Source organism: Toxotes jaculatrix, chromosome 18 (assembly GCF_017976425.1).
Source record: "Toxotes jaculatrix isolate fToxJac2 chromosome 18, fToxJac2.pri, whole genome shotgun sequence".
Taxonomy (NCBI): domain Eukaryota; kingdom Metazoa; phylum Chordata; class Actinopteri; family Toxotidae; genus Toxotes; species Toxotes jaculatrix.
The window spans coordinates 14,125,288-14,152,436 of record NC_054411.1 but is presented as its reverse complement, the minus strand read 5'-3'; the positions used below and the strand labels follow the sequence as shown (position 1 = coordinate 14,152,436).

The following is a 27,149-nucleotide window of genomic DNA, read 5'->3' as shown; positions in this document are numbered from 1 at the left end:
AGTCCTCTTGATAAAAGCATAGTGAATACATAGTAACACACAGAGGAGCTTGCTACACACAGGCCACATTTTCACTGCACCATAGCCACGACTGTGAAACTGCTGCCAAGGATCAAGAAAAGGCTTTCAACTGCAGTGTCATCCGACAGTTTGGGAGTGCTGAATTTGTTCACTAATTTTTTTTGTTTGTTTGTGTGTTTGTTTCTTCCAATGCCTCGATAACACAACCTTTTCCACAATCGCTGGAGTAAAGTTAAAGGTCAGGCTGCAGTGAAATCAAGGCCAGTGACAAAGTGACATGTCTTAGCTAGAGTATCGTAGTAGCATTTCAATAAACAAGACTTTATTAGCAAATCTAACTTTGCAAAACACATCAAGCGTTAAGTCTTCTTATCTTTTTTTTTTTTTTTCACTTTTCCAGCTCCAATTTTTGCATATATTTAGTCAAGATTAAAAATGTTTGCTGGTCTGCAAGTGTCACATCCATTCAATCAGGACCCCAAGCATAAAAAAAATCATCATCACCGCCCTCAGCATCTTCACCAAAAATCATACACACACTTAGAGCTGCCCCTCCTTTTGCCTGAGAGAATTGAAGGTCTGCCTTTAGTGGAAATATCAAGGGTCCTGCGGAGTAGCCATCATACCACAGCAGACCAGGAGAGGGCGCCAACTCACACTAAGAGGAAAAAAGGAAAAAGAAAACAACACCCCTTCCACAGTAACAACATTGGCAGTGATATTAACAGAACTGAAGAGAAGAGAACTCAAGAGAAGAAGGGTCTATTACACCAGGCGCATCATTCTTAGCTGTATTTCATCAACCCACTTCTCTCCACCAACAGAGGAGACAGACACTTAGCTTGTTGTCAGTAAATGTGCCGATATTCAGCAAACAATAACACTTTCTTATACAAACTCCTGAACAAACTGTAAAATAGCTCTGAAATATATAAAAAAAATCATAATAATGGAGTCTCTGATATCATGAGTTTCCAAAAAAAAACAAAAACAGAAAAAAATGTCAGTGAAGTGTGACCCTACTGTTCAAACTACTCAAAGTACGGCATCCTCAGAAATCACAGTCGCTATGACTTTGGTAACAGTTGTGCTTCTAAGAGAAGAGAATTACATAGCCTACCCATAGGGTGAAAAAACTAGAATGACAGAACATAGACAAAAGAGAGAATGAAGATGATACATGGCTTAGCTAGTACAGCTCCAAAACTCAGAAAAGGCTTGGCTATGGATTTACATCTAATGAGTAAATAACAAAAAAAAAAAAAAAAAAAAAAAAAACAACCAACAAAATTAACAACCGCTTGTTTACAAGACATGTCTCGCTGTTGTTTGCTGCGGGATTCCCTGTGCTATCAATAGATCCGATCCTAGAACAACCCCATGTGAGTGTGTGTGTGTGTGTGAGAGAGTGTGTGAGTGTGTCTCCACTGGATAATGTTCCTGTAGATAGATTAGCCACAGCAAATCCACTCAGAGGTAAACTCTATTCATGATGCTGACTGGCTGACACACCCTTTAAACCAAGAGCTTTCTTAACAACCCTCGTTGATATATGGTTGCACACAGACACACACATAAGACATGCAAACCCACACACACACACACACTCTTAAGGCTGCAGATGCCTACGTTACTCCTTGTTTTGACTTCAGAAACTAACTTGAGTAAATTCTAAGTCAGTTTCCACCAATGCAATAAAAAAAACTTGCTCATTAAAGTACACTTGGAAGCTAAACATATCTCTCATGCAAACTGCACATACACACACACACAACCCATCTCTTCCCTTTGACCCTAGAAACAAACTAAAACGGAAAAAAAAACTGTCCCACGATGCCCCACTGCATCCTCAGATAGCAAAATAGTCATGCCATCACAGTTCATATCTTTTTCTCTAAACGCACACAGGGGGGGAGTGACAAATGGATCACCATGTGGCTGTTAGTATCTGAGCGTTAACGCTGTGCATGAGCGCACACACATACAAACACAAATTGCATTTACGCATCTTTTTAACCCCTCGGACAAGGGGTTCATCTCTTTTGATAAGTGTTCACTGTTAATCCTGTGACCGCTGGAGGTCAAAGTCCAGGTGGAGGGTCACGAAAAGGTCCAAGGTGACGGGAAGTGACCAGACGAGAGTTGTGACTGAGTGGTACCGAGAGCCGAGGCAACATGTGTCTCGGTTGTTTTAGCGGCTAGCCTCCCTCCCTATGCTAAGGTGTAACGGTGAGCCCAACAGTCGCAGAAAGAAAAAACAAAACAAAAACAAAACCAAAAAAAAGCAAAAAATTGTGCAAAATCCCTGCTTAGTAACACACACACGCATACACACACACACAGAGTAGAAACACATCTGACCATCTCTCATCCTTACTCCAGTGTGTGTAAGTAAAACCCACTGGAATATACACAGTGTAAAAGTACTGAGATGTGCGCTCACACACATTCACATTCACACACACACACACACCAGCTGACAGGGCTTATAAAAGATTAGCTCTAGTGAAGAGATAAGAACCTGGCGTTAGTACAGTTATACTCTCCTGTCACTCCACCACAGAAAAAGAAGGGAGCAGTCCTAGGGGACGAAGTGAGGGAGAGGAGGCAAGTGAATGAGAGGAGGACAGGAAGGAGAGACTAGGTCCTGTCCTGCCTTTGTGGAAAAAACTGTAAACACCACTGCTACTCTGTTAAGTCTGTAGATAGATGCAAACTCTTTGTGGTCACCAACATCGTCAGATCAGTATGGAACACACAGGACTAGGCAGCTTGTAGCATAGAGAAAGGAACAGAGGAGAAAGGAGTGTGGTAAGGTCGGAGGAGGTCGGGCTGGGACTACGACCTGGATAGGAGCTGGTTATAAAAGGGATAAGACATCTCCTTGTTCATTTTGAAGCTTCATAAGGAGCCAAAGTGGAAGAGAGAGAAAGACAGGGAAGAGGGGTAACTCTGGAGCAAGTTGTCCCCCAGTCACCCCCTCACAAAAGGAAGGGGTTGGTGGTCCCCGTGGGCTGTGTCCCAGCCTGAGGGGGCATGCTCATCAGGGGCTGGGGCATGGACATGGAGGCTGGGATTCCCGCACTCATCCCCACACCTCCGGCGGGGCCGACCCCCATTCCGGGCACCACACGGCCCATCGGGGCCATCCCTGCCATGGGGACCATGGTGATGGGCTGAGCGGAGGAGAGGGTCATGGGCTCGGCCATGCCGCCGAAGCTGGAGGGCATGGGGCTGACCCGCATCTGGTTGAGGGTGGGGGGAGCTGGCTGGCTCACTTGGAAGGGGTTGGCGTGGGCTGCTGCAGCTGGAGCAGAGCCACCTGAATAAAGACAGGTGAGGGACAAAGGAAGAGAGGAAATGTTAGTGAGCTCACAGTTTAGTATACAGCACACGCTGAGTCAGGCTCCACAAAGCTAAATGAAAATCCACAATATACAGTATTAAGAATAAATGGACTAGAACCTACTCGTGGTGTGGGCGTATAAGAAGAAAACAATCAGCAAAAAAAGAATTCCGATTATGGTGCACTACTGTCATTTTATGAAATGAATTAAATATGACTCATCTCTCTTTCCACCGAGTTTAACAGCTACCACAGACAGGGCAGGCTCAGCGATTCAACATTAAACTGCACAGATGGGTGTGTATGCCTGTGTGCATGTGCGCGTGTGTGTGGTCGGGCCTGCACATGTACGTCCATGTCTCTTGGCTTACTGACTTACACTCCATAGCTCGCCAAGTCTGTTATCTAATCGGTCCACGTTAACTAGTGTGTTCACCTGCTTAAAAAAAGAAAAGTGTCTGCACCAGAGCCAAATCTCATTTCCTTAATTTTTCCTATCCACAAATTTAAATGTTTTTTTTTTTTTCATTTTATTAATTTTCAGGAACATTTCAAATCTCAACTTCCTGATATTTTCTCCTCGTCTCCCCACCTGTTGAAGCCAAGAACGGGTTGACGACCGGCGCAGGTTGGGCTGGTTTCGTCACCAGAGAGTCCAGATTGACCAGAGCGGCATTGGGACCCAGGAAGGACTCTGGAGTCTTCCGAGTTGGGTTTGTGGTGACAGAAGTAGATGTAGAGGTGGGCAGAGGGTCAAAGAGGTCCAGGCTGCTGCTGCTAGCGAGACTGGCTTGGGAGGGGACAGAGGATGTCACCCCACCATCACCTGGGGAACAGAGAACAAAAGTAGTAGCTGTAGTGCACTGATAGAATAACTGTTATTCTTGTACTGCAGAGACCACTATAACTCTTGTTATAATGTTTAGCTGATAATTGTGATATGAGATAATAAAGGCAGATATTTAAGATTTTTTAATTTTATGTATGTCTACTCTTGTGGTCAGATCTTCAGCTTCTGAAGGTCTGTAAACTCTCTCACTCGTTGCCAACCCCCTGTAAACACAAACCTGCGCACCCACCTGGACGTGAGCACCCACTTTGACATGTACAGTGAAATGAAACTGAGTTGATGCAATAAAACGATCAGGAGATGCTATTATGAGAGGACATCAGAGGCAGACAGCCTGGCTGTTTTTTTTTTTTTTGCGGCAGCAGGCAGACAGCAGCGGAGACATTCATTAATGCACTCACACATGGACACGCACAAACCCAGCCCCACACACACACACAGGAGGAAATGTCATCGATGGAAACTGTCTTCTCAGAACAGGAACTGAGATGAAGCAGAGCCAAAAAAAGGCTCATGATAAAAATCAGACAGGCTGAGTGTGTATTAACTCCCCATAAATCCCGCAGATTTCAGCCCGAGCTGAATCATTTCTAACAACTCACTCTGCAGAAGGCTGCTGCTTTAGCATCACTGATGTTCTTGTCCCTCTACTCACCATGTGGTGACAAGGGGGCTTAAAGTTTCAACTGAGACTGCTGCGTTCTTTTTTTTTTTTCTGGAAAAAGTAACCTCGCACGCCTGTGTTTGTGTTTCTTTTCACCTTGTCCTTGACTGTATCAGAGGTGTTTGTGTTGAGCTAGAGCAAAAGTCTGACACCAGTGTCAACCTCCCACACACAGAGACTGCCAAACCACATGAGAAAAACACCCAGACCTGTGCCAGTGCATTGACTGGAACCCTCTCGCAAACCACCCTGAATAGAGTTGTGAATGGTTTAATTCAAGATTTTGCAACATCTGCTCTTGGTTCAGATGTAAAAGACAAAATTAGAATAGTGTGGATGTGAAAGGGGTTCCATCAGCTGGATGGCCCAGGTCTAATGTAGCAATAAACACATAAAAGCTGCATCAGATTACACCACAGTGATATGAGACCAGACCAGAGCAAACAGCTATTTTTCCACCACTCATTGTGATTCGTGCAGCATCTCACTGTTTTTTTGCAGTGGAGAATGATCAACCTTTTAAAAAAAAAAAAAAAAAAAAAAGCTGTCTTTGCTCAGGTCTGGTGATATTTACATAAAAAGACGAGACGTGTGTGTCTGTGCCCCGCAGGAACATTGTATCTGCAGACAGGCATCATCGCAGACACTGAGGAAACATAACACAGACTCCGTGTCATTAGAGAGACGAAGACAAGGGTGAGTACCAGTGGGGACAGAGGAGGAGGAGCGCAGGCTGTCAAACTCTGAGAAGTCCTCTTTGGACGTACCGTTGGATGCATTGAACAGGTCAAAGTTACCTGAAAGGGGACAACGCATACACACACAGACAAAAATCACATAGACAGACAGACGGCAGACAGACAGATGGCAGACACACACATAGATGGATGGAAACAGATAACACAAGTATGAATGAGTATGAATATTTTGGTAAACTAACAGAGACAAATGAACACAATAACCATGCAGATGTACCTAAGCATTTGTTATTGTAGGTTTTCCTTTTGACACAGCTGTTGAGCCTTTGAGACACTAGTCAGCCACCAGTCAAATATCTTTTTTATTTCTTAAAATACGGAGAATGTGAAGAGCTCAATAAATTCTAAAAAAAAAAAATCACCAAAAAAATTATATTTCCCAGATGGTCACCTGTGTTGGATGTCTTGGGGCGGGTAGCTGAGGAGCTCCAGGGGTCAGAGGCAGGAATGGAGTTTGGGGCCCAGGGATCATTGCTCTTCATGGGTGGGACAGAAGGAGGAGCACCCCATGGGTCCACTGGGGCTGCTGGTTTAGGGGCAGACCCTGAGGAGAGGGGGAAGAGTTTCAGAGGTGTGGGGGGCAGGATGGGAGTTGGATGTAAAACATGCAAAACACAAGGTGAAATAGGAAAGATGGGGAGGAGGGACAGAGGAAGTGAGAAGGAGCAAGATGAAAGGTAATACAAGAGACACAAACAAAGTAGTGTCATGCAGCCGCTAATGCTCATAAAGCATCAACTGGTATCTGATCCCACATAATCTAAAAGTACTGCTCAAGTCCCCCCCACCCCCACCCCATAAAAACTGCCAACAGTCTCCTTCCCTTCCTTCACAATATTTTCCTCTATCACCCCCCACCCCCGTGCAGCATTGCTGCTGAGCCAGTGGAGCAGCATTCCTATTTAACAAAGAGTCACAGTACTGAGAGCTGCAGGTGGAGAGCAGAGACGACACACACACGCACGCACGCACACATAGCATACAGGAAACTCAGAGACTCTTAACACAAATACTTCTCAACAAAAAAGTCGTGACCATTTCCAAGTGTGTGTGTGTATACCATAAGGCTGCCAGGGGTCTGCTGATGCAGCAGCAGCCCCGGCACCAGGGCCAGCCCCAGCACCCCAGGGGTCAGCACTGGCACCAGGCTCTGGGACATCCATCAGATCCATCAAAGACGACTGTGGCTAGAAAGAAACAGAGAAAGTGGTTTAGAAAATACAGGACACATGAAAAGGGGAAATGAAGGATACAGGGAAAATAGGAATGGAATAAATGAGGGAACAGATGAGTAGGAAAAACATTAGTAAGAAGCATCTGTTGGTCAGCCACGGTGACGGTGGTCATGTCATTATGTTCAGAGATAAAACACGAGCATAGGCACGCAGCCCTACTTCTTCATCACTTCAGCTCTGCGTTTCCTCAAACTCCAGTCGGCCTGCTATTCAGTAAAGTAATGACGAAATAAACTCGGCAGTCTGCTGTCGGTTAATGGCTTCATTACTGCTACTCAAGGAACAGCCAGGGTCAGGCAGAATAAGGGGATCAGGAGAGACAAGGCTATTTCATGAGCATGGGAACGATAACGGGACAACTGAGTCACTTTAGTCTCCGTGTTTGTGAATATTTTACCTCTTTCTTCTTCTTGGCCAGTTTTGCCGAGCCCGGCCCTTCTTTCTTGCTCTCCTCCAAGGCCATCTGTAGTCTCAGGTCATCCCCTCTGCGTATGCGCTCCTCCTAAAAACCCAGAGTGCTGTTAAAATAAGCAGCAATAATAGTGTACAACTTCTCCCACATCATTTTCAGTTTTTGTTCTTATTTGCAAACACTAACCACAGATAATTATCTATGCAAAAGCATTTGACTAACAGATTAGAATATTGCTGGTATATTAAAATCAAGTTCCATGCATCTGCATGTCCATGAGTAATCTTACCATTACAGTAATTACAGCTGGCCCATGTACTGTTAAAATCATATTAGTCACAACTTATAACGCAATAATCTGACTTCGGAAATGTTCGCTCAAGTACAAGAATCTCACTTTTCTTTTTCAGGCTGAGGGATTTTGAGTCTTAATGTTTGGTCTTGTCTTTGAGTTTCAGTCTGTGACATGAAAGTTGCACTAACAGCCCTGTAAATTCAATATATATTAAATATTCAAATATTAAAAATAAGCTGGTTTCCACAGATGCAATGGGAAGTGTAAAAGATAACGACAAGCACGAATTCATGCGCTGCCATGTCAGCACGCGTTTCTGGGCACTGGTGTGTGTGTACCTGTTCCGCAGCCTCTCTGCTCATGGCCAGAGCCAGCTGAAGCTGTAGCTCCTCCTCTCCGCTGGTCTGAGGTCTGGCCTGCTCCAGCTCTGAACCCATATTGGGAGACGTGGCTGACAAACACATTCAGAACATGTGTTAACATCACCACCACATAGGACACCAACACATACTGCAAATACACTCAGATTACACTGAAAAGTTGTCTCATTGGCAATGGAAATTCATTGCATTGATTCTCAAAAGCTAAATTAATAAATACAATCACATATCTTCACACAGAGCTGGCCAGTTAAGAAAACTGCATTTGAATTGCATGTGTACAGTGTAGAAAATGCTGTAAGTGTGTAATTACACGCCTTCAGTTATCCTATAAGGGACGACGGGTCCATTCAGCTTATTGGATTAGAGCAGGCCATGTGGCAGCACAAAAAATACACAGACACTGCACGTGGCAAACACACACAAACACACACACACACAGGCCACTATCTGGCCAGGAGGCAGGAGTTGCAACGCCAAAAGACACTCATTAAGGTCGCCCTGAGTGTATTCTTTAATGCAAAATGTGGCTGAGTGTGTTGAACTTAGGCAACAGTAGCTTTGTTGTTTCTGTGCCGTTGAGAGGGAGGCAATGACAAAACACTGACATCAACACACCCCCCATCACAATTCTTGATTTAGCTTTTCGGCATAATGTCACTCTGTGGAAGTGCAGCTTAGCGCACTCTGGGCTCTGTGTGAATGTTGTGGGTGTGCTAAGGTGTTTGTACGCTAAACCTGTTTCTTCTTCTAACGTAAGACTTTCTGTGTAATGATTCATATGCAAAGCTGTTTTTATCCATTATAAACAGTGTACATCGAAAAAAAACAAACTGTTGTGTCAGTGGGATTTTTGGCCTACCCTACACCACACCTCTCAGACTTCAAATTTAATTTAAATAATAAACATGGTCTCTGTCTTTCTATATGCCTCATTTTTCTGTCTCAGCTCCTAACAACACAGATCAGTCATGACATGCTCCGCCGTTGATGTGGACACTCCCAAACACTTACTCAGCACTCACATTGTGATGATCTTGCGTATAAGGTTACATTGTTTTGATAGCTTTTCTGAATGCACATGGTTAGAAGAGGGGAAACATACAGGCTTCAGCACAGGGACAAAACAACAACACTGACATAAATGTGACGCAGGGAAACACTGATGTTTAGTTTCACTATTTGACACATTTAACTTTGAAACTTCACACTTTGACTAACATCCTCCTGCTGTTGCCCCAAGACTTTTATAGGCAGTAGACGTCATATCTGCAGGTTTTTAATAAACATTACAGATTAAATTTGCCCCATCTGATGTTTCCATGACGAGGAAATGGTACAAATAAAACAATGCTTTTCTTTTTTTTACATTTTAGCGGAACACTCTGACATTTCCTTTAACAGTTAAAAGGCTTAGCTTTCCTAGAAATGGCTGAAGAAAAACTGCCAACTTAATACTAACAATCTGAAGACATCTCTTATAATAACAGCATATTATTTTATGTTGATTTAATTGCAACATAACAGCCTCATTGCTGCGTGACTCATAAAAATGACAACACACACATAATAAAAATAATAATCAGCACATCTGTCTTGGAACTTTATGCTCAGATCTGGTTCCTTGTCCCATCTCCTCCCTCCTTGACTTGATCCATGTCTCCCTTGCTCTGTCTCAAGGCTGTAGGTCTCCAGGGAAAGTGACCAAAAGTACCAGGGTTAAAAGGTGTGTTTGGTTAGCTGGTGGGACTTCAGCCTTGGCCATGACACTGGCTACATGTCTGCCTTAAATAGACAGTGAACACGGCTGTGCCAAAGCCCACACAGAGACAGTCTCTAACCCTGCAGAATATACTGGAATGATACGGTTATATGTTAAACTTTGGACAACATTCAAAAAACAGGCAGATGGAAGCCTCCGTCCTGTGCACTGTGCAACAGGTGGTAAATTGCTTCACTGACGGATCCATTATCTTACTCTATCAAAACGAATATTTTCCTTTAGCTCTATTTAAAGTTCTCCAAGAGCAGCAGCAAAGCAAAAGAAGGCCTAAACAACACCTTTCAACCACAAAGCCTAAATAGAGACTAAACTGGCACAGAATAACAAACAGTGCAACACTTAATAGTAGCAAGTCGGAAAGACAAATAAACAAAACTCAAAGCCAACTAAAACAGTTTCTTGCCCACCACTGTGGGAATGGACCATATATGGATAATTTCTTGGCATAGCTCACAGAAACAGTTCTGCCTGCTAACAGAAAAATCCCTTCTAAAAGCCAAACTTTCTGAATCATTCTTCAGCCGCTTCCCCCTACTGTTTAATCCAGTTGTTTCTTATCTCATCATCCTAATTTTCTGTGTTGCTGTGTTTACTGACTCACTGACCGAATAAACAAAAGAAACCTGAAATTAAACAAATACCTTAGCTTAAAAAAAAACCTCAAAGATAAAACATGCAATTCAAGCTCTGAACAGATGGAGCTCAGTTCTGGAGAAAGTGAAACTGGCTGATGACCACTAGTGTCATCGGCAGCAGATTTATGTGGTGCAGGATTTTTTATCCCTGGGTGTCGACCACTAACTACCCCCACATTTGCAGACACTCTGTCTCTTGTCTCTCTAGATGAAGAATTAAGTGGCTGCTCGAAACCTGGTGAGAAAGGCTGTTCCTCAAACAAGTGCGACTCTCGTGCGATCTGCAGCATTAGTTGTTTTTGCATTTTCCAGAAATTTTGTGTGCAACTGTAAAGATGCACATTTTTTCAGAGCTTTGTGGGAAACTCAAGTGTTACAGGCAAAGGCAGGAGCTTGACTGAGCATGAAGACAACAAAAGAGGATGGATGATAATAAAACTAAATAAATGTCTTTATACTTTCGACTGAGAAAAGACTGGAACCATGACTCAGATTAGACCATATATAGACATACGGATGTGTGTGGGATGACAAGCAGATATGTTCTACAAGTGTTAACTGAGCACAATGAGGAAAAAAGAAGAGTTAGAAGAGTTACACAAAAACAAAAAATATTATATTTGTGTTTAGTAAAGAACGCAGTATGCTCAAGAAAAAAAAACTTGACTGATGAAAATGAAAAAAAAAGAGGTAAAATAGACCCCTGTATGTCATTTTACTGCCTAAGATAAATCAAATTTCACACTTTTGGGACCGGTGGATATGCCAGCTTAACAATCACACTTGCATGGCCATTCATTCACACCCTGTCTGGACAACAATAGTCGGAAAGTTCGACTGGAATCCCAAAAATCCTCCCAGGCGACGCCCACAGCAACCGCCCAGCCTCACTCCTATTGGCCAGCCTCTCCTTCAGTTTTCTCAACTGATGACTCAGCTGTTGGAGCTTCCGCCTCAGAGCCACACACTCAAACATAACGCACATACAGGAATGTGGGCCACAGAAAGATGAATCCACTTTCCATGTAACACGTAAGATCCACGCAGGCTGAAACTGCATGCATTGCAACATGACAAACACACACGCATACACACCCATAGGCGCTTACACACACACACACACACACACTGACACACGCAGTCATCCTGCTGTGTACAAAGGACTGGGGGTCAGAAGGCGAAAGGAAAGGAGGCCAAGGTTCATTCTTTCATTTCAGCTTCTCCATTCTTTCTCTCTGTCCCTCTCTGCGTTACCCCATTTCCTGACCGTGATTTCTGTTTCTTTTCAACTCCAGCCCTCCTTCACTCCATCTTTCTATCACCCCATCTGAACTCTGCTTTTATGTCGAGCTTTCAATAGCTCATTCGCTGTTGGAGTAAGCAGAGGGACTGGGTGTTTTGAAATAATAAAAGAACACTATGTACCTCACCAGTTAAAGAGGACAGGTGTACTGTGAATTTGTGGGATTCAGTGTCACTACGTTCCCACTTTACTAATACATATGAAAAAGTGTACATGCTCCAATAATAGAAAACAGATATTTGATGACTAGCACTTCTTTTCATTTGCTGAAGATCATCCCAGGCCTTTATACCGGTTTCCAATAATCTGGATCTCTTAGGCCTCTCCATCCACCCTGCTACACTTTCTGTCACTGTCCCCCACTCGCATCTGAAGGACAGAAAGGTGTATCATTGAAAAGGACTCAAGATCAAGAATTTCCCCTATGATTTTTTTTCAGCAGCAGTGCTGTTGTGCACACATCCAGCAGCATGTGGCACAGAACTGTATTTATCTGCGTCATTGGAGGAATACCTTAAAACAAACTTGAAATCGTTACACTTAGAGTTACTCATATTCACCTTGTCGTGTGTGTTAATTTACCGGAAGCTTGTGACACCTGCAACCATGGTAATTAAGAGGAAGAATGGAGAAAGAAATGGCTCAACACAGAAATTTACAAACGCTATTTTTGAACATAAAGAGAAACAGATAATACGAACTAAATGAGCCAGCCTTTCAGACTCAAATGAAAACTCAAATCTGATTTGACTAACAAGATAATGGTGCTCGCACCATTTGGAGAAATTACAAACTACATTTCAAGCGCAGGCCTCAGCACCCCATTAACTTCCAAATGACTCCAAAGTGGTGACTCATTTGTTTGTGCATTGTTTGTGCACATTTCTGCAAGCAAAACAAACATTTTTCCTTCATTAATTCTCAAGTTATGAGCTTTGCATGTCAGACAGATAAATTATGATAATGACTGAGACATAATGAAGCACAGATGTTTGTTTTCCAAATGATGTTCACCACCTTAGAGCCATTTGGGTGATATAGGGGTGCTGATGAATGGGCCTGTGCTTAAAATTTGAACATCTAACTTCTCAAAAATGGTTCAAGCACAAATTTGTACAAAAAACTTGGAATGATTTTACTCCTATCCTTATCACATGGGGTGCCTTAATTCAGTACACCATCTCTTCACCACCATTTAGCTCAACTTGAAACAATCACTCCGTCATGAACATTCAGAATCGCTGACTTTGTTAAACTTAATTCTGGTACTTTTATTTCTACTGCCGAAGAAGATCGCTAAATAAAAGATTTTGGATTCAGAGAGGTAGGTACATCCTGTGTGAACTGGCCAGCTGCTGCGCACACACACTACGTTGGACTAGCCTATGTTGGACTAGCCTATGTTGGACTGCTAAAACGTGACGTAGTATGTCTGTGTGTATTTGTTTCTATGTGCGTGTGTGTTAGGGTCCAAGACAGCTGTGCGCAGTATACAAAGTGCAACTAGCGGCGGTTACATTCCGTTGTGAATGTTAATGAACCATGTGAAATTTCAGCAGCGGCTCTTTTAATTCAGCAGTGAAACACTGAGATTCCTCTGTCATGTGGATGATAGAGGTTGGGGTGAACTCTGCTTCCTCCTCTCTCTCTCTGAGTGTGTGTGTGTGTGTGTGTGTGTGTGTGTGTGTGTGTGTGTGTGTGTGTGTGTGTGTGTGTGTGTGTGTGTGTGTGTGTGTGGAGAGAGAGAGAGAGAGAGAGAGAGAGAGAGAGAGAGAGAGAGAGAGAGAGAGAGAGAGAGAGAGAGAGAGAGAGAGAGAGAGAGAGAGAGAGAGAGAGAGAGAGAGGGCTGAGGAATGCAGCCCAACTGCGGGATTGCAAGCCAGAAACAGAACAGGGGGAGGGGCAGGTTTCAGGATGTAGGCCAAAGTTACACCAAGTGGGACACAATAATAATGGAGTATACTGTTATTACATGTGTTGTCTAGATATATGAGCCCTGTGTGTGTCTCTATGTTTACAGTCGATGTGGTAACTATAAGCAAATACTCACAGCCATGATAGGAGGCAGGTGAGCCCTCTGACCTGCCGTACTCTTCGCTGTAGGAAGTGGAGAGGTTGGGCTGAGATGAGCCTCGGCCAAAACCCATCTGACTGCTCCCTGTGGACACCTGGGCCATGCGCTCTTTGGTCTTCAAAGCCTGAGACCTAGCAGGGCCAAAAAAAAAAAAACATAACAGCATATGATCAGTCATCTTTACTCACGTCAGCATTCTTATGAGGGTTAGTGTGACGTTTAAAAGGACAAAATAAGCTAGATTGGTCTTCGGAGCCCTAAATAAAAAATAATGAGATCGAGTCTATTAACAAAGCCACCCAGAGAGTCAGGGTTTCGAATGGTTTCAATTCTAAAATACTACACCACAATCATTACTGAGAATTAAACACGCTGTCAAACAAATAATGAGGCATCTGCCTTGGGCCAGTTAGTCTAATTCTGGAAATGTGCAATGCCCTAAATTCTGTCAAAATCTCCTCTGTATCTGAGATATTGTGTGTTATAAAAAGACAAGTGGATGAACAAATACACTAATGATATAAGAGTAGGAGACCAGCACATGTCAGCTTAATCACTTTTTTCTAATTTCATTTACTCAACATCGTCTTCAACTCCACAGGGAATGAATGAAGTAGACAACTCATGCCCAGAGTGGTGTTTGCTTAAAACTGTTATTTTGGGAAGGACGTCAACTCTGCAATCATTTTTCAAGGATCAGTCTCTGTTTAGAAACAACAGGTGTGGAAACACAATAAGCAGTCCTTAAGTACCTCCAGTCCCTGGAGGATAACCACAGTATGATACTCTTAAGAGAAAACCCCATGATATAACCCCATCTGGGATGCTGCGGTTGTCACTTGAATTTGTTTACAGAGAGTAATGGTGACTATCAGCCAGATAATTGTTAAACTTCGGGCACGGTCCAAGACTACAGTATTAGAATTGTTTGATGAAGGTTTAAAGGTATACGACAGTCTCTTACAACCGCATTAGCAAAAACAGGAACTACCATTAAAAACTGTTTACACACAAATGGTCTGAGCTGAACTTGCCACTGGAAAAGGAACAGAGTCTGTGTTCAGATCTCAGCTTAATGCTGATACATCACATAAATCTTAAAAGTCTTATTTGAAAAATACTATGTGTAAAACTTTCTTCAGATTAACTTAATGTTGTTAATTTATTGTTATCAAAGCGTCTCGCTCAGCTGTAATAAAATCAGACACACTGAAAGCACTCGTCACTGTAGCTAAATCCTAATGCAGTGTGGAGGACCTCTCCTGCATGGCTGCTGACAGCTTGGCATGTCAATCAAAGTGACTCTCACAGCGACTGGCTTCAGTGGATGCAGTGCCAGGGTCTGGTGTGGTTCAGGAGCCATTTGGCCGACCTTGCTGACTTTCACCACCAGGGATGAGATCAGCAGAGCAGCGAGCAGAAACAAGGGCGTTTAGAGTCTGCCGCCTCCACTGACAATGTGCAATTCAAACCACTGGCTCCACAACTAACGGTTCATATCATCAACTTTTAGGGGGCCATTTTAGAGGACAAGGACAAATGCAAAGTCACAGTCTTAGGACAGAAGTCTATTATTAGTTTATTATTGTCACATCCCCCCAGGTCTGCAGAATCATGTATGAATTGGTAAATTCAGAGTCGTATTATATAGTAAACTTGTCTCAAGGTCAAGACAGTGTGTCAGTATTACTGCTCATTCACAAAATCACTCCACCTAACACAAGCTGAATCTATTTGTCTGTTCTAATGTGGTTAATGAAAGATCTTACCTTTCTCCTTTTAGGCGGTCCTCATCTTTGAGTAGAACCACTAGCTGCTTGCTCTTCTCCCTGACATTGATGCCCTGGTCTTTGCCATCTCTGTCGATGTACTGGAAGTCCTTCAGAGTCTGGATGGCGAAGATGTTCTCTTTGCACTGCAGCGCCACTCGCTCTGAGCCCGTCTTGATCAGGTAGTCGAGCAGGGTGAGCGCCTTGTAGACGTGGCGCCAGTTCTTGCCGTGGTCATTGAGCCGTTTCCAGATCATGCTCATGATTTCACTGAAGGCCACCACGTTGTAGGTGAGGTCTGCGATCTCAGACATGAGAGAAGACGACGGGCCCCAGGGGTCGTTGGAAGTGGCCTCTCTCACTTTCTTCTCTGCATCAGAGTAGTTGTTCACCATGTTCTTCATCTGCCGGCGGATAGTGGAGCTTGGCATGGTGGCGGTTGAGATGGGACAGACAGGAGGAAATACAATGCACGCTCTCGCACAGGAGCGGAGATAGGACACCAAAAGACGTCTAGGGTAGAGCAGCTAGCGCGCACACACACATACACATACACACAGGATGTGAATGCGTGTGTGCTTCAGGTGAAGCTTGTTTTATGTGCCTGTGCGTGTGTGTCTTTTCTCACGGCACAGCAGAGGAGTATGTATGTGTAAATCTTCTTGTATACAGGTGCGTGTGTTGTGTGCGTTTGTTTATGAGGCTTCTCCAGGCCAGTGCAGCGTTCCTGAGTCCTCCAGAACAGTGTCTGTTAAAACCATCTTCACACAAACAGCGCTGGCTGCACACATGACCACGCCATCACCTAGGACAGACAAATAACATGTTAGTACATAGAAAAAAAAACACACTCAGGAGAGGTAAGAGATTTAGGAAAGGAGAAAATATATTACACAACACCCAAACAAAAACCAAACATACCACAACACCACCAACACCTTGTTCTAATCAGTTTGTGCGTAAATGCCAAGATCTGAATATGCCAGCTGCTCTATAGTTGTTTTAGACAATTTCATGTTTCTCTCACACAAAAACATTCTGCATGAAAATAATCAGTACGATTTCAAGCTACATTTAATTAAAAAAGCATTGAAAAACTGAAAATAAACAGCTAAAAGAACATCTATTTTCCATGAATATTTTAGACAATACCTTTAAAGTGTAAAACAGACAACAAAACACGTGGTAGAGTCATGGGATTAATCTGAGTAAAATACTGTCAGCGTAATCCCAGCGTCCACAACTAAACATTAAAATCATGAAGATAATTTGTATTTATGGGAGCAGCTGTAGTGCCTTCCTTTTTGAAACTAGATTAACCAATACATTTTATACTTTCACAATTATGAGCAATTTCCATGCAGCAGCAGAGAACCTGCCTACTACATATTATACGGCAAGTGTGGTGTAACCAAAAACTGTGTTTCCACTTTTGTAATCTCACTTGAGTTTACAGTAACTTGACTCAATTGCAAATTACAAGGCAGGGTGTTGAAAATGAATAGTGTCGGGGGCAGTCAGGTCTGCGTGGTCATGCCATTCCCAGGCTGTTCAGAAAGCCTTAGGTGGTAAAGTAGCTCATTGGGTGGGCTTAGAGGACAAGACAACACAAGATTACTTAAGACCAACGAGAGGATCTATGCCATGAAAAAACATAACATAAAAATAATAATCATAAACACATAACTGGCGTCTCACAGGATAATAGTATCTTACCCAAAGACAACTGTATTGATATTTTTCCCCAAAACAACAGCAAATTTCTCACAGATTCCACTGATACAAACAAAAAATGTATGTAAAGATGATTTGCTTTGATGCCAGTTTAATCCAAGGAACGATCTATACAAATTATACAAAGTAGGCCCAGAAGCATTAGTTAATTTTAACAGAGCTGGATTCACAGCTTTGCTAATTTAATTTCAGAAACATTCAAGCATTAATCTAGAACAATTTAGACCGTAATGATTTCAACCGTCATCTATGTTCTTTCCGAGCATTAGAGTTGTAACACTCAGTATATTGCTCTGAGAGACACCAGAGCAATGAGTGAGTAAAAATGTGTTTCCACCCTTTGGTGGGCGGCAGGGGAGATAAACCATTTCCAGTCTGATGATGACTAGAGGAGTGACTGATGACTACTCTGTCCTCTTTCTAACAGATCAGCAGCCCAGCTACTAATCACTTCCTGACACACACACGCACACAAGCGCGGAAAGTGTGTGGAGCCCTTCACAAGTTCCATATGCAGACACACTTTAGCATGAAAAACTCATGTAACATTAAGTATGAAACACACGTTTACCGTACATGCATCTTCTGTTTACCAAGTAGTTTCCTTATATTTATGTGATATGGGCTGCCTGGAAATAAAAATCGATTTCCCTGAAATAGGATATTGTAACACAGTTTGAAATCAGCTGCAAACACGCCACAGCAGCATCTTCTTAACCATTTAGTTAGATCAGTACAGTTTTACTGGTTTGCTTTTATCCACAGAAAATGTGTTGAGCATACACTTATCACCCACTACTGTCATGCACCACATTAGGTATGGACATTCAAACTGCAACTTACCAAAATCTCTTTTAAACTGTTTGTCAGGGTTTTCTGAGATCTTTCTTTGCCCACTGTTGTTCTGCCTACCATCAGACCCGTGATGACTTATCCTATTCAGATATCTGATCCCTGCACCAAGCGTGCGCCAACATGCCCCTTAACAAAGTACTTTCATGAACAGAAGAAGAGTATTAAAAGTGATTGTCTGCCTATGCTGTCTCTGTGTTAAATACAAGACGTATTTTTTCCAATTTCCAAAGTGGCAAGTGGCTATATATGTATATTTTTTGCATATGTATGCATCTGTTTCAGGGAGCTTCCTGCCTAGCAATGCCATGGAAGGACAGCTGGGGGGGACAGGGGTGAGGAAACGAGGAGTGTGAGTGTATGTGTTTGGGAGGGGGGGGTAAGAAAACAACTTGGCACATCCTGTAAATTCACTTAACGCCAGTGAAATGTGATTCCTGTGGAGCACTGCCACCACCCCCCTCACCCCCAACAAACGTTCCCTCGTCACCCACCTCCTCACCCTGCATCCGCATGAATACAGCTCAGACCTAATGACACATCTGCTGCTATAATCACCTATTCACCCAAGGCAGACAGGAGGAAGAGAGGAGAGTCTGTCTTGTCCATCCCACCCCCCGCACCCCACACCCCGGAACAACCCCCACCACAAGACACTGCCGGCCTGCCTTTCTTCACTTCTTCTTTGCTTAGATCACTCAAGCCCCAAGGCCCAGAAGAGATAGCATGCAGGATTTATGTTTGTGTGTTTGCAGAAAAACGTATTAATGTGTCAGTGCAGGTTCAATACGTCTGAATGACTGAGCCCGTCATCATTCATGTCAAACGGCCAAAACCCCATGTAGAACAGGAGGGTAACCAGAAGATCAGAGTCCAGGGTCGGATTCTTACAGCTTCAGATGAACTCACACAGCTATAATCTGCTACCATCCTTTGGGTCTCTTCCCCTCTTTGCCTGCGTTTCTAATGCAAACCATCTTCTAGAACTATCAGTCTCTATCAGAAAGTGAATTAAAAAAAAAAATCAACATGTGAAATTCCCTTGCTGAGCTGCAAATCCAGTCCTTTGGCAGAGGCACCTACAACCAGGGTGGGTCAAGCTCTGATCTATTGGGAGTGATATCTGCATTTTTAATGGATCGTGTCCATTATATAAAGCTGGATCACTTTCCAAATCTATTTCCTTGCAACCAGTATTCTAGATATCAAAAATGTCCTTTCACACTTGAAGCACACAGCGTACCGATTGAGTGACATACCAGTGAAGAGCAGAGCAGACAAGCATTACTTTCACTTCATATGAATCTGTAATTACAATACAAATAATCACATCACAGTCTGTATTCTGTATCAAAGGACTGCAGACAGAAAATGTGATCAAGACAATGATGTCTGCAATCAACCACATGAATGGAGAGAGAAGCATAAACCTGGTTTGACAGTTGTTGGTGTGCTGTGAGTGCAGACATGGTGTAGTACGGAAAGAGAAAAGAAAAACTTACAGGCAAACTTGCAGCCAGTTTGTGAGCCAATGCCACGACTAATAGATTGACAGTAATGGTTCATTGAGAAGAAAGTGAACACTGGACACAAGTGAACTGTCTGATGCAAGAACACAAATCAAGCCTATCGTGCATGTGTGCACCGGTGTCTGTGTGTGTCTTGGTAAACTGTGATTAGCGTTAAGGGCTTGAAGCAGTACACCGAGAACAGGTCTACCTTGCCAGGCCCACACAGCAAGAGTAAAGCTGATCTGGAGATAGGCGGCTTGCACAACCAGGTGCCTGTGCCTGTGTTGCGTGTGTGTGTGAGTGTGACTGAGTATTTTTGTGTGTTAAGAAAGACAGAGGGGAGTGTGCAACAGTGTGACATCAAGTAATCGAGCCGGTTCTTTAGCCATCCATTTAAGTTCCTACAAGCGAACTAAGAATCCAATCAAGTCTAACCCAGAGGCAGTCAAACCACTAACACGTTTCAAAAGCTGTAAAATGACTCTAAGTCCACGTGGGATATAATAAGTATTAAGCCTGAAGATGTGAGGAAAAGACAGGAGAGGAAGCCACCTTCTGATCGTCATGCCACCCCGCCTTTTGTCCTCCCAGGCCGGCCGAGAGAGACAAAGCCAAGTCAGGGACGGGAGGAGGACGGTGATGATGCATCTGTCACCCACTGTGACTGACTGATCATCCTGACAATAGACAAAGCCCTACCCCTTTCTCGAGCCACGTTTATATGGACTCAGTGCAGCTATGACAAAAAGCTCCCATCTGAACACCAGCATCCCGGGCTACGTCCCATAAAATAAATAAACCCTGCCACTGTTTATTATCTTTCAGTAAACATTTTATGCTTGCCTACCTAACACCAGGGTTAGCCGATTGGAAACGGAGCGTCTAAACAGACAGCGCCCACACCGTTAAGAATATCCCTAAAAATCCCAATAAGTGTATGGATGTCAAGTTTTACATTGATGTCTCACAGCAGTGTGATTATATTATAAGTCACGTCGATCGCAGCATGGTGCATAGCTGAAAGAAATATAAACAAATAAGTCGCTCTATGAGGAAAGAAAACACAAATCACGGCGTTCCCTTGAAATGATGTGATTGATAGCACATAAGCTAAAGTAGCTTTAGCTAACATTATTCCGCGATTGATAAACTTTCAATCATATTCCCAGCTGATTCCGTCAAATTACCTGTTTGAACTGTTGGATAATGTTGGGTGTGCCGTTAGCAGAAATACAAGTTAGTGCACCGTCACTTTAAAAACTATATCGGGTGGCATTACTAGCCCTTTTGCTACTTAAGGTTACCGCTAACGCTAGCAACTTAGATGCAAACTTGAGACAAGTATTTGTCGTTAGCTAGCAAAATACGCTAGCGAACAATGTTAACTTGCTTACCCTGATTTAGTTCGTTAACTCAGCTTGAAAACTGTAAAGCCCAACTAAAGTTTGTTTAATTGCATACTCTATACTACTTGAGTTTGCCACTGATTTTGATAATAGCGTTCAGAGATCAACCAGTGACTAAGGCTAATTTCTGATACGTTATCAAAACTTGGCTTTGAAAAAAGTTGGATCAAAGCTAGCAAAGCTTGTGTTAGGTTAGCCAGCTGCTGATACCCTCTGTCGTGGTCCGGGCTACGAGCTCAACTGTTGATCGCTCAGTACCTAAATGTAATACAAGGCTTATCATTTAACTGATTCACAGCCAGCCCTTCACCTGGATACACGGCCATTCTCATCAGCTCCTAAACGTATTTTCACTGCTAAGATAGCCAACTAGCATGCTAAGCTAGTTACCGATCCTTGAAGCTAACAGCCAAGACGGGTGCTCGGTGGAGACATCACCAAAGCATACTGGATTACAGGACACTCTGGAAAAACAAAACAAGTCGACTATCTTGAAAGCCAGCGGTTACTTACCATATCTTGTGTGATCCGTATGGTTCTACTTTTAGTCCTGGGATATAAACCCATACACAAGTTACGCCAATTCCAAGGAAAAAATCAAGAGTGACTACTTATTTCGGCGTTCAAGGAGCTTGTTGCGCCTCCGCCTAGCTATATGTTGCTAATGCTAAGCCTGCTAAAGCCAGGCTACACGTACCTCCTCCTCCAGAACATGGCGGGCAGAATGGGAGGGGGAAGCTGGGAAGGGTGTGACCAGGGCGGCTTGACATGCCTGGGGCACAGAAAGACCCTTCACTCCCAGCTGAAAATTACAGTCATGTCACCCTCCAAGTCCTGCATGTAACGATACAGCACCAGGGCAGGGTCGTTTCACAGTGACATACAGAGTCAGTACCACGATAAATTTATCTATTTCAACTGTTCACAGGAGTGACATGCTACAAGGGTGGGCATTACAACTGGGAGAACAGAACTGTCAGTGCCAGTGAACAATGATCTGCTTGAGGATTGAAAATGACAAAGATCAGCCTATTTTAAAACACGGGTCTTGTTTCTTTTGTTTTAGTTGTTTCATGACTGCCTGAACAGACCTCTCAGGTAGATCAGGTTCTTCTCAGGAAACGTCTTTTGTCATTTTTATTTCCTTTTTAGAGAAAGTCAGCCACAAGGAATAAAATACATAGGCTTACTACACAAGCAAGTGCATGCCATGATTTGTTAACACCAAGAATTGCACTGTGTGTGTGTGTGTGTGTGTGTGTGTTACAGGTGTGTCAGGACAAGCCACAAACATCGCAGGACAGCATTCCATCACACACACTTTTCCACTGTCTCTGTGCAACCATCTCACCAGTAGAGTCTTAAATAAAGGGAGGGACACAGTCATCACATGTTTTAGCCACACATGCACTACACGCTGTTGTTTGTTCAGGTCAGCTGCTATGAATAGACATGAAGGCTTCCCTGAAAAGTGTACAATGAGCTATGAATAGAAGTCTGCATGTGTAGATGGAGAGTGTGTTGCTCAAAAATAGAAGCAGGGATCAAAACGTCACAGTTTTACATCTCTGCCAGCACACACTGAAAAGTTGCCAGCACCTGCAGTTCAGTAAGTGCACAGCCAATGTGGTGTCTGTAAGGTGGTTTTTGCCTTTCTATTCATATGCTATACCTCCTAGCTGACACTGACATTTTATTTTGGTCTTTTTCTTCTTTGATTCTCTCTCTCTATTGAGAGAGAGAGTGGTGCTGACTCTAACTGGCGTTACACTCTCCCTACTATGTTGGGAACACAGGATAAGCCAAAGGATGCCTGAGCCAGGCTGATTTAGGTGTGTTTGTCACTCTGTGTGACAGAGTGAGAAAGAAAGAGAAAGAAAGATCGGCTTGGAGATTCTGGTGTGAACAGGCACAGTTTAAACAATGCCTTGACTCTGTTTCCTCCCTTTCAGGAAATAGATGGTGAAGTTTTACTTTGCCATTACAGTTTATTATTCAACTCAAGGCCGTTACCAAAAATGATTTGATGATTTTCTAGCATTTTTTAAGTTATGATTGCCATTTAGACCTGGCAAAAGTCAGTTAATTGAACAACTACGAATCTGAGAAGATGTAGATAACTCATGACACTAGATCTCACAACACTACATTAAAAGCTTAGCTCCTGAAACGCACTGGAACAGTCAATATTTAGCTGAGATATGATTGTATTTAAAACAGGATTATGTACCAACGTGTGCTTGTCCAGCAACACTAGAGGTGACAAGAAGACGGAAAATACTAAGCAAAAGCAAGTGGAATTCATCAAACAAGTGGTGTGATAAACACTTTCTTCCTTTGCAGATTTTTATCAAAGAAACCCCGAATTTGAAGTTCAAGGGTAGGTCAGATCTCTCACTCAAGAAACTATTTTGCAAACAACAAATGGACCCAAGCAAACATATATTAACATTAAAAAATGTGACCTTGGCATATTCATTTCTTCTGTCCTGCTATCACCTTGTCCCATAGTTGGGCAGTGTTTACTTATTGTGTCCGCTTGACTGTTATCACACTTGCTTCAGTGCATTATCAAGCCCATTCAAGCTTGTGCAAACATGGACTGTGCTATTCAACCAAATGTAAAATAGTCAAATGCTCAGTGAATGCATTACAGGTGAGGCATGTCATAAAATGTGCAGATGCCTCCTGCAGATCAGATAACAACATCCTCCTGCAGTTCTGGTTTCAGCCAGCAGAGGTCAGGGGTGATTTACTTTTCATGATCAGAGGATCTGGTTGTCATGTGAACGTAACTTTGGAGGTCTTTCTAACAGAGCCCCTGCAGCCACGCATGTCCTTTAATGTGCGATTAGCACTGGTGACCCTTGATTTAAAAAGTCATTAAAGCTAATAAACATTAAACAGCACAGCCTGCCTGTTTTCATACAATTACACACATTCACAACATTCATACTCTATTAGAAAACCCCCTGGGTCCTCAGCTTCCCCTCAACCCTCAGGTCCAAAGCACTGACCAGGGTTATTCATGGTCACACTGAAATATAATCACTGACTAACAAAGCCATCAACACAGGTTTGATTGAGCAGCAAAACACAAAGTAGTCTCACTTGTTTTTGGCACCTAGTGTAAAATCCACATTTGGGTACATCCTCCTATTTTACAGTTACGTTTTAGTTATTTAGGTATTGGGAGAAAAAAACAAATGCAACACAGTGTTATCCAGCAAATGTGACACAAGTTTATCCTCTATCTCTTCTTCTGCAGACTTTAATTAAAGAATCCGCATGGTCAGAATCATAGAACACCAGAGAATTTATTAGCTCTTAAATACCAAACTGATGAACCTCATAATGTTCAGTCTCTGTCAGAGACTTGTTTACCATATTTCACCCACATTATATAACTGAGCAGTGTTTGTCACACAACAGCAATTCAGGCACCCAATACAGTAAATCACAGTTACAAAGACAGCGACACATGTGAGTCATGTCAATTTCAATATCATTCAGCAGTGTGTATGAAGGGGGGGCTAAATAAGGATATTTAAAGATGTACAAAGAGGCCTGATGGTTGCTGCATGAATAACTGGTGCACCAGTTTCAAAGACCTACAAAGTTATGTAATGTGGAAAGGGTAATAGACCAGGATTCAGTCTTTGGCCTGCACTGGCACACGTGGTTGCAGACGAAGCCGAAATCAGCAGAAAAAGCCAAAGATGACAGAAAGCATGAAACGGGATAATGTGTAATACCTCACTCCTGCCAGCTTATTAGCTAAATCTTTTCATACATGCAAATGGTATTTTTCTCACTGGGGGCTGATGTTGAGTCTACCTGGAGACAAGGTGGGCGATGAAGGAAAAATGCTTAACATCTTTAAAAGTTGACATTTACACTTCTTTAGCACACATACCTCATGTGGGTTCACTTCTGTGATTTCAACTTTTAATTACTGACAACATTTTGATTTTCCCAGTTTACAACTCTTATGTAACTAATAACTGAAAACAAAACAAAATTACATTTATAATTCAGTTCCGCTCCGGGAATCAGCCTGCCTCTTTGTTGGCACACATTATACTGTAGTTTTCAGCCTACCACTGTTGTTAACAGACTCTCTAGCGGGTATCCCATACACCACAGAACTAACTTATGTGATTTGAACCAACAGTTACAGAGGAAACATTAATAATGCACAGTGTGCTGCAAAGAGCTATACTAATTCAAACACAGACACCTTTTTCTGTATAACTTAATGCCAAATTTGATTTATTTTTAATATGTAATTTGCTAGCTATTATAAAAGGAAAAATACAATAATGTTTAATTTCAAAAATTTTAAACTTTAGGAAGGGGAAGAGAATCAGTGAACAGAGATGACAGACAGCAGACAAAAAAAGAAACAACACAGTGATAACAAACTGATGAGAAGCTGGGCCCGAGACCCAACAGATGTAGAGGTGCAGCGTTGTCACTGCCTTTGAAGGGAAGTTGAGAGACCTCATGCCCACCTGCTTTTCCGCTGTTGCCCACTTGCTTCCATTCACACACACCACACACGCACACAAACCTGTTCATTTGTTTCATTCCCTCTGCATCAGTGCCTGCAACAGGGTGAAATGTTAGTGTCACACAGAAAAGCAGTAGTGTGCATACTAGATGTGCTGGTGTGTTGTGGATAAAGCGTAATGAAAGCCACTGAATTTTGTCAACACTGACAAAATAAGGAGTGTAAATAAAATTGCGCAGTAGTTTGTGGGAAGATTTTGAAGTAAAAATATCAGAGAATGCGTCACCATGTATGAGAAACTGATGTGAGGAAAAGATAAGAGCCACTTCCTGAACATTCCCCGTTCACAACAACTGTGATGTCTTTCCTGGAAATGGACACAAGAAGTGATGTAACTGCATCAGCTGGCTGCATTGAACAGAAGAAAAGGACATGAGCAGTGATCAGCGCTGTGGCTGAGCGGACAAAGGAGAGCACCACCTCCAGAGACTCAAACTTGACAAACAGAAAATCCGAAGGAAAAACAAACGCATCGCCCACACTGTTTTTTTTTTGTTTTTTTGTTTTTTTTTTGAAAAGAGAAGCTGGGAAGTGCCATACAGAAACTCAACAGTGACGATTGGCATGATTTTAAATACAGAAATGGGGGAAAAAAGGTTGTATTGATCTCTAAATCCTCTGATACTTAGTCATCTTTAAATGAGACATGGGCATTACACAGAGGAAATCATCACCAAAAGTAAGGACAAGATTGTGCTTTGGCCCTTGAGCTGAAAGGCAGTTTTGCTTCCTCTTCCTCTTCTATTGTCTCATCACCATGGAACCCAGCCCTCCTCTCTTCCTTCTTCTCATGGCTGAGTCAAGTGACCAGCTGACTGGGGATTTCCTGGACAGGACTTTTGAAAACCACAGTCACTTCATGCTGCCCTGCCGATCTCTTTCCTGTGGTGTGGTTGATAACAGGTTGTTGCTAGATCCTCCCTAGCTACACTTAGTGTTCAGCAAAAAGTTGTGAAAATCTTCAAAGAAGTTTCCATACTTTTGCCCACGCATGCATACAGTACACACTAGACACCCCCACGCATATAGTATCTAACTGAAAAGAGACGTGCTCACACTTACACTGATACCCTAACCTTCTGTCTTTGACCTTTACCATGCTGCATGCTGAAATTTGTAATCTAAACCTAAACCTAAAACTGAACCTAAATGATGATGTACTTAACTCTGCAAAAGAATTCTGCGATTAGAGTTAGAATGTCCATGTTTTCTGGTTTTACATTAGTGTTGTAGTGCAGGGTAATATCATGAGAAAGAATAAAAACACAGCTACAGACGGCTGCGATACGTCTCATGACATATGACAAGGCAAAAGGCAAATGACTTTCTCAGTCTGTGACAGCTTGTGGCCTCAATGTGCAGTTTGGAAAATTCAGACGTTATAAATAAGTACTGATGTTTGTATGTTGTGTCTTACACCAAAAATAGAATAATTAATTTTGTCAAGTATCTATTATACTTCATGAGAGTACTGAATATTCTACAGCATCAGTGTCTTTTAGGGCTAATTCACAGAATCTGAGAAAAACAGGTGTCACTAAACCCTGA

General features: G+C 42.7%; 1 protein-coding gene across 3 annotated transcripts; it reads right to left on the bottom strand.

Moving 5' to 3' along the window:
* Positions 1-342: 342 nt before the first annotated feature.
* epn2 (epsin 2) lies at positions 343-21,680 on the bottom strand. 3 transcript variants are annotated; one of them, XM_041063504.1, is made up of 10 exons: positions 21,542-21,680; positions 15,526-16,330; positions 13,733-13,887; positions 7,920-8,032; positions 7,272-7,376; positions 6,700-6,826; positions 6,031-6,183; positions 5,586-5,678; positions 3,960-4,193; positions 343-3,343 (listed from the first exon to the last, which is right to left on the bottom strand). In XM_041063504.1, exons 2-10 carry the CDS (start codon positions 15,954-15,956, stop codon positions 3,003-3,005), a joined length of 1,752 nt encoding a protein of 583 aa, XP_040919438.1. In that variant the 5' UTR covers positions 15,957-16,330; positions 21,542-21,680; the 3' UTR covers positions 343-3,002. The 3 variants fall into 3 exon arrangements, with proteins under 3 accessions (XP_040919438.1, XP_040919439.1, XP_040919440.1); XM_041063505.1 differs by having other exon boundaries at positions 5,649-5,678; XM_041063506.1 differs by lacking the exon at positions 5,586-5,678.
* Between the last annotated feature and the right edge of the window lie 5,469 nt (positions 21,681-27,149).

What these genes read in the sequence shown, in the direction of transcription:
- epn2 (XM_041063504.1), bottom strand. Translation starts at nt 15,956, where the DNA reads ATGCCAAGCTCCACTATCCGCCGGCAGATGAAGAACATGGTGAACAAC. An exon ending in GCAGAGAGGCTGCGGAACAG is followed by an intron (nt 7,377 to 7,919) that starts GTACACACACAC and finishes CTGGGTTTTTAG; the next exon opens with GAGGAGCGCATACGCAGAGG. An exon ending in AGACCCCTGGCAGCCTTATG is followed by an intron (nt 6,184 to 6,699) that starts GTATACACACAC and finishes CCCTCTCCTCAG; the next exon opens with GGTCTGCCCCTAAACCAGCA.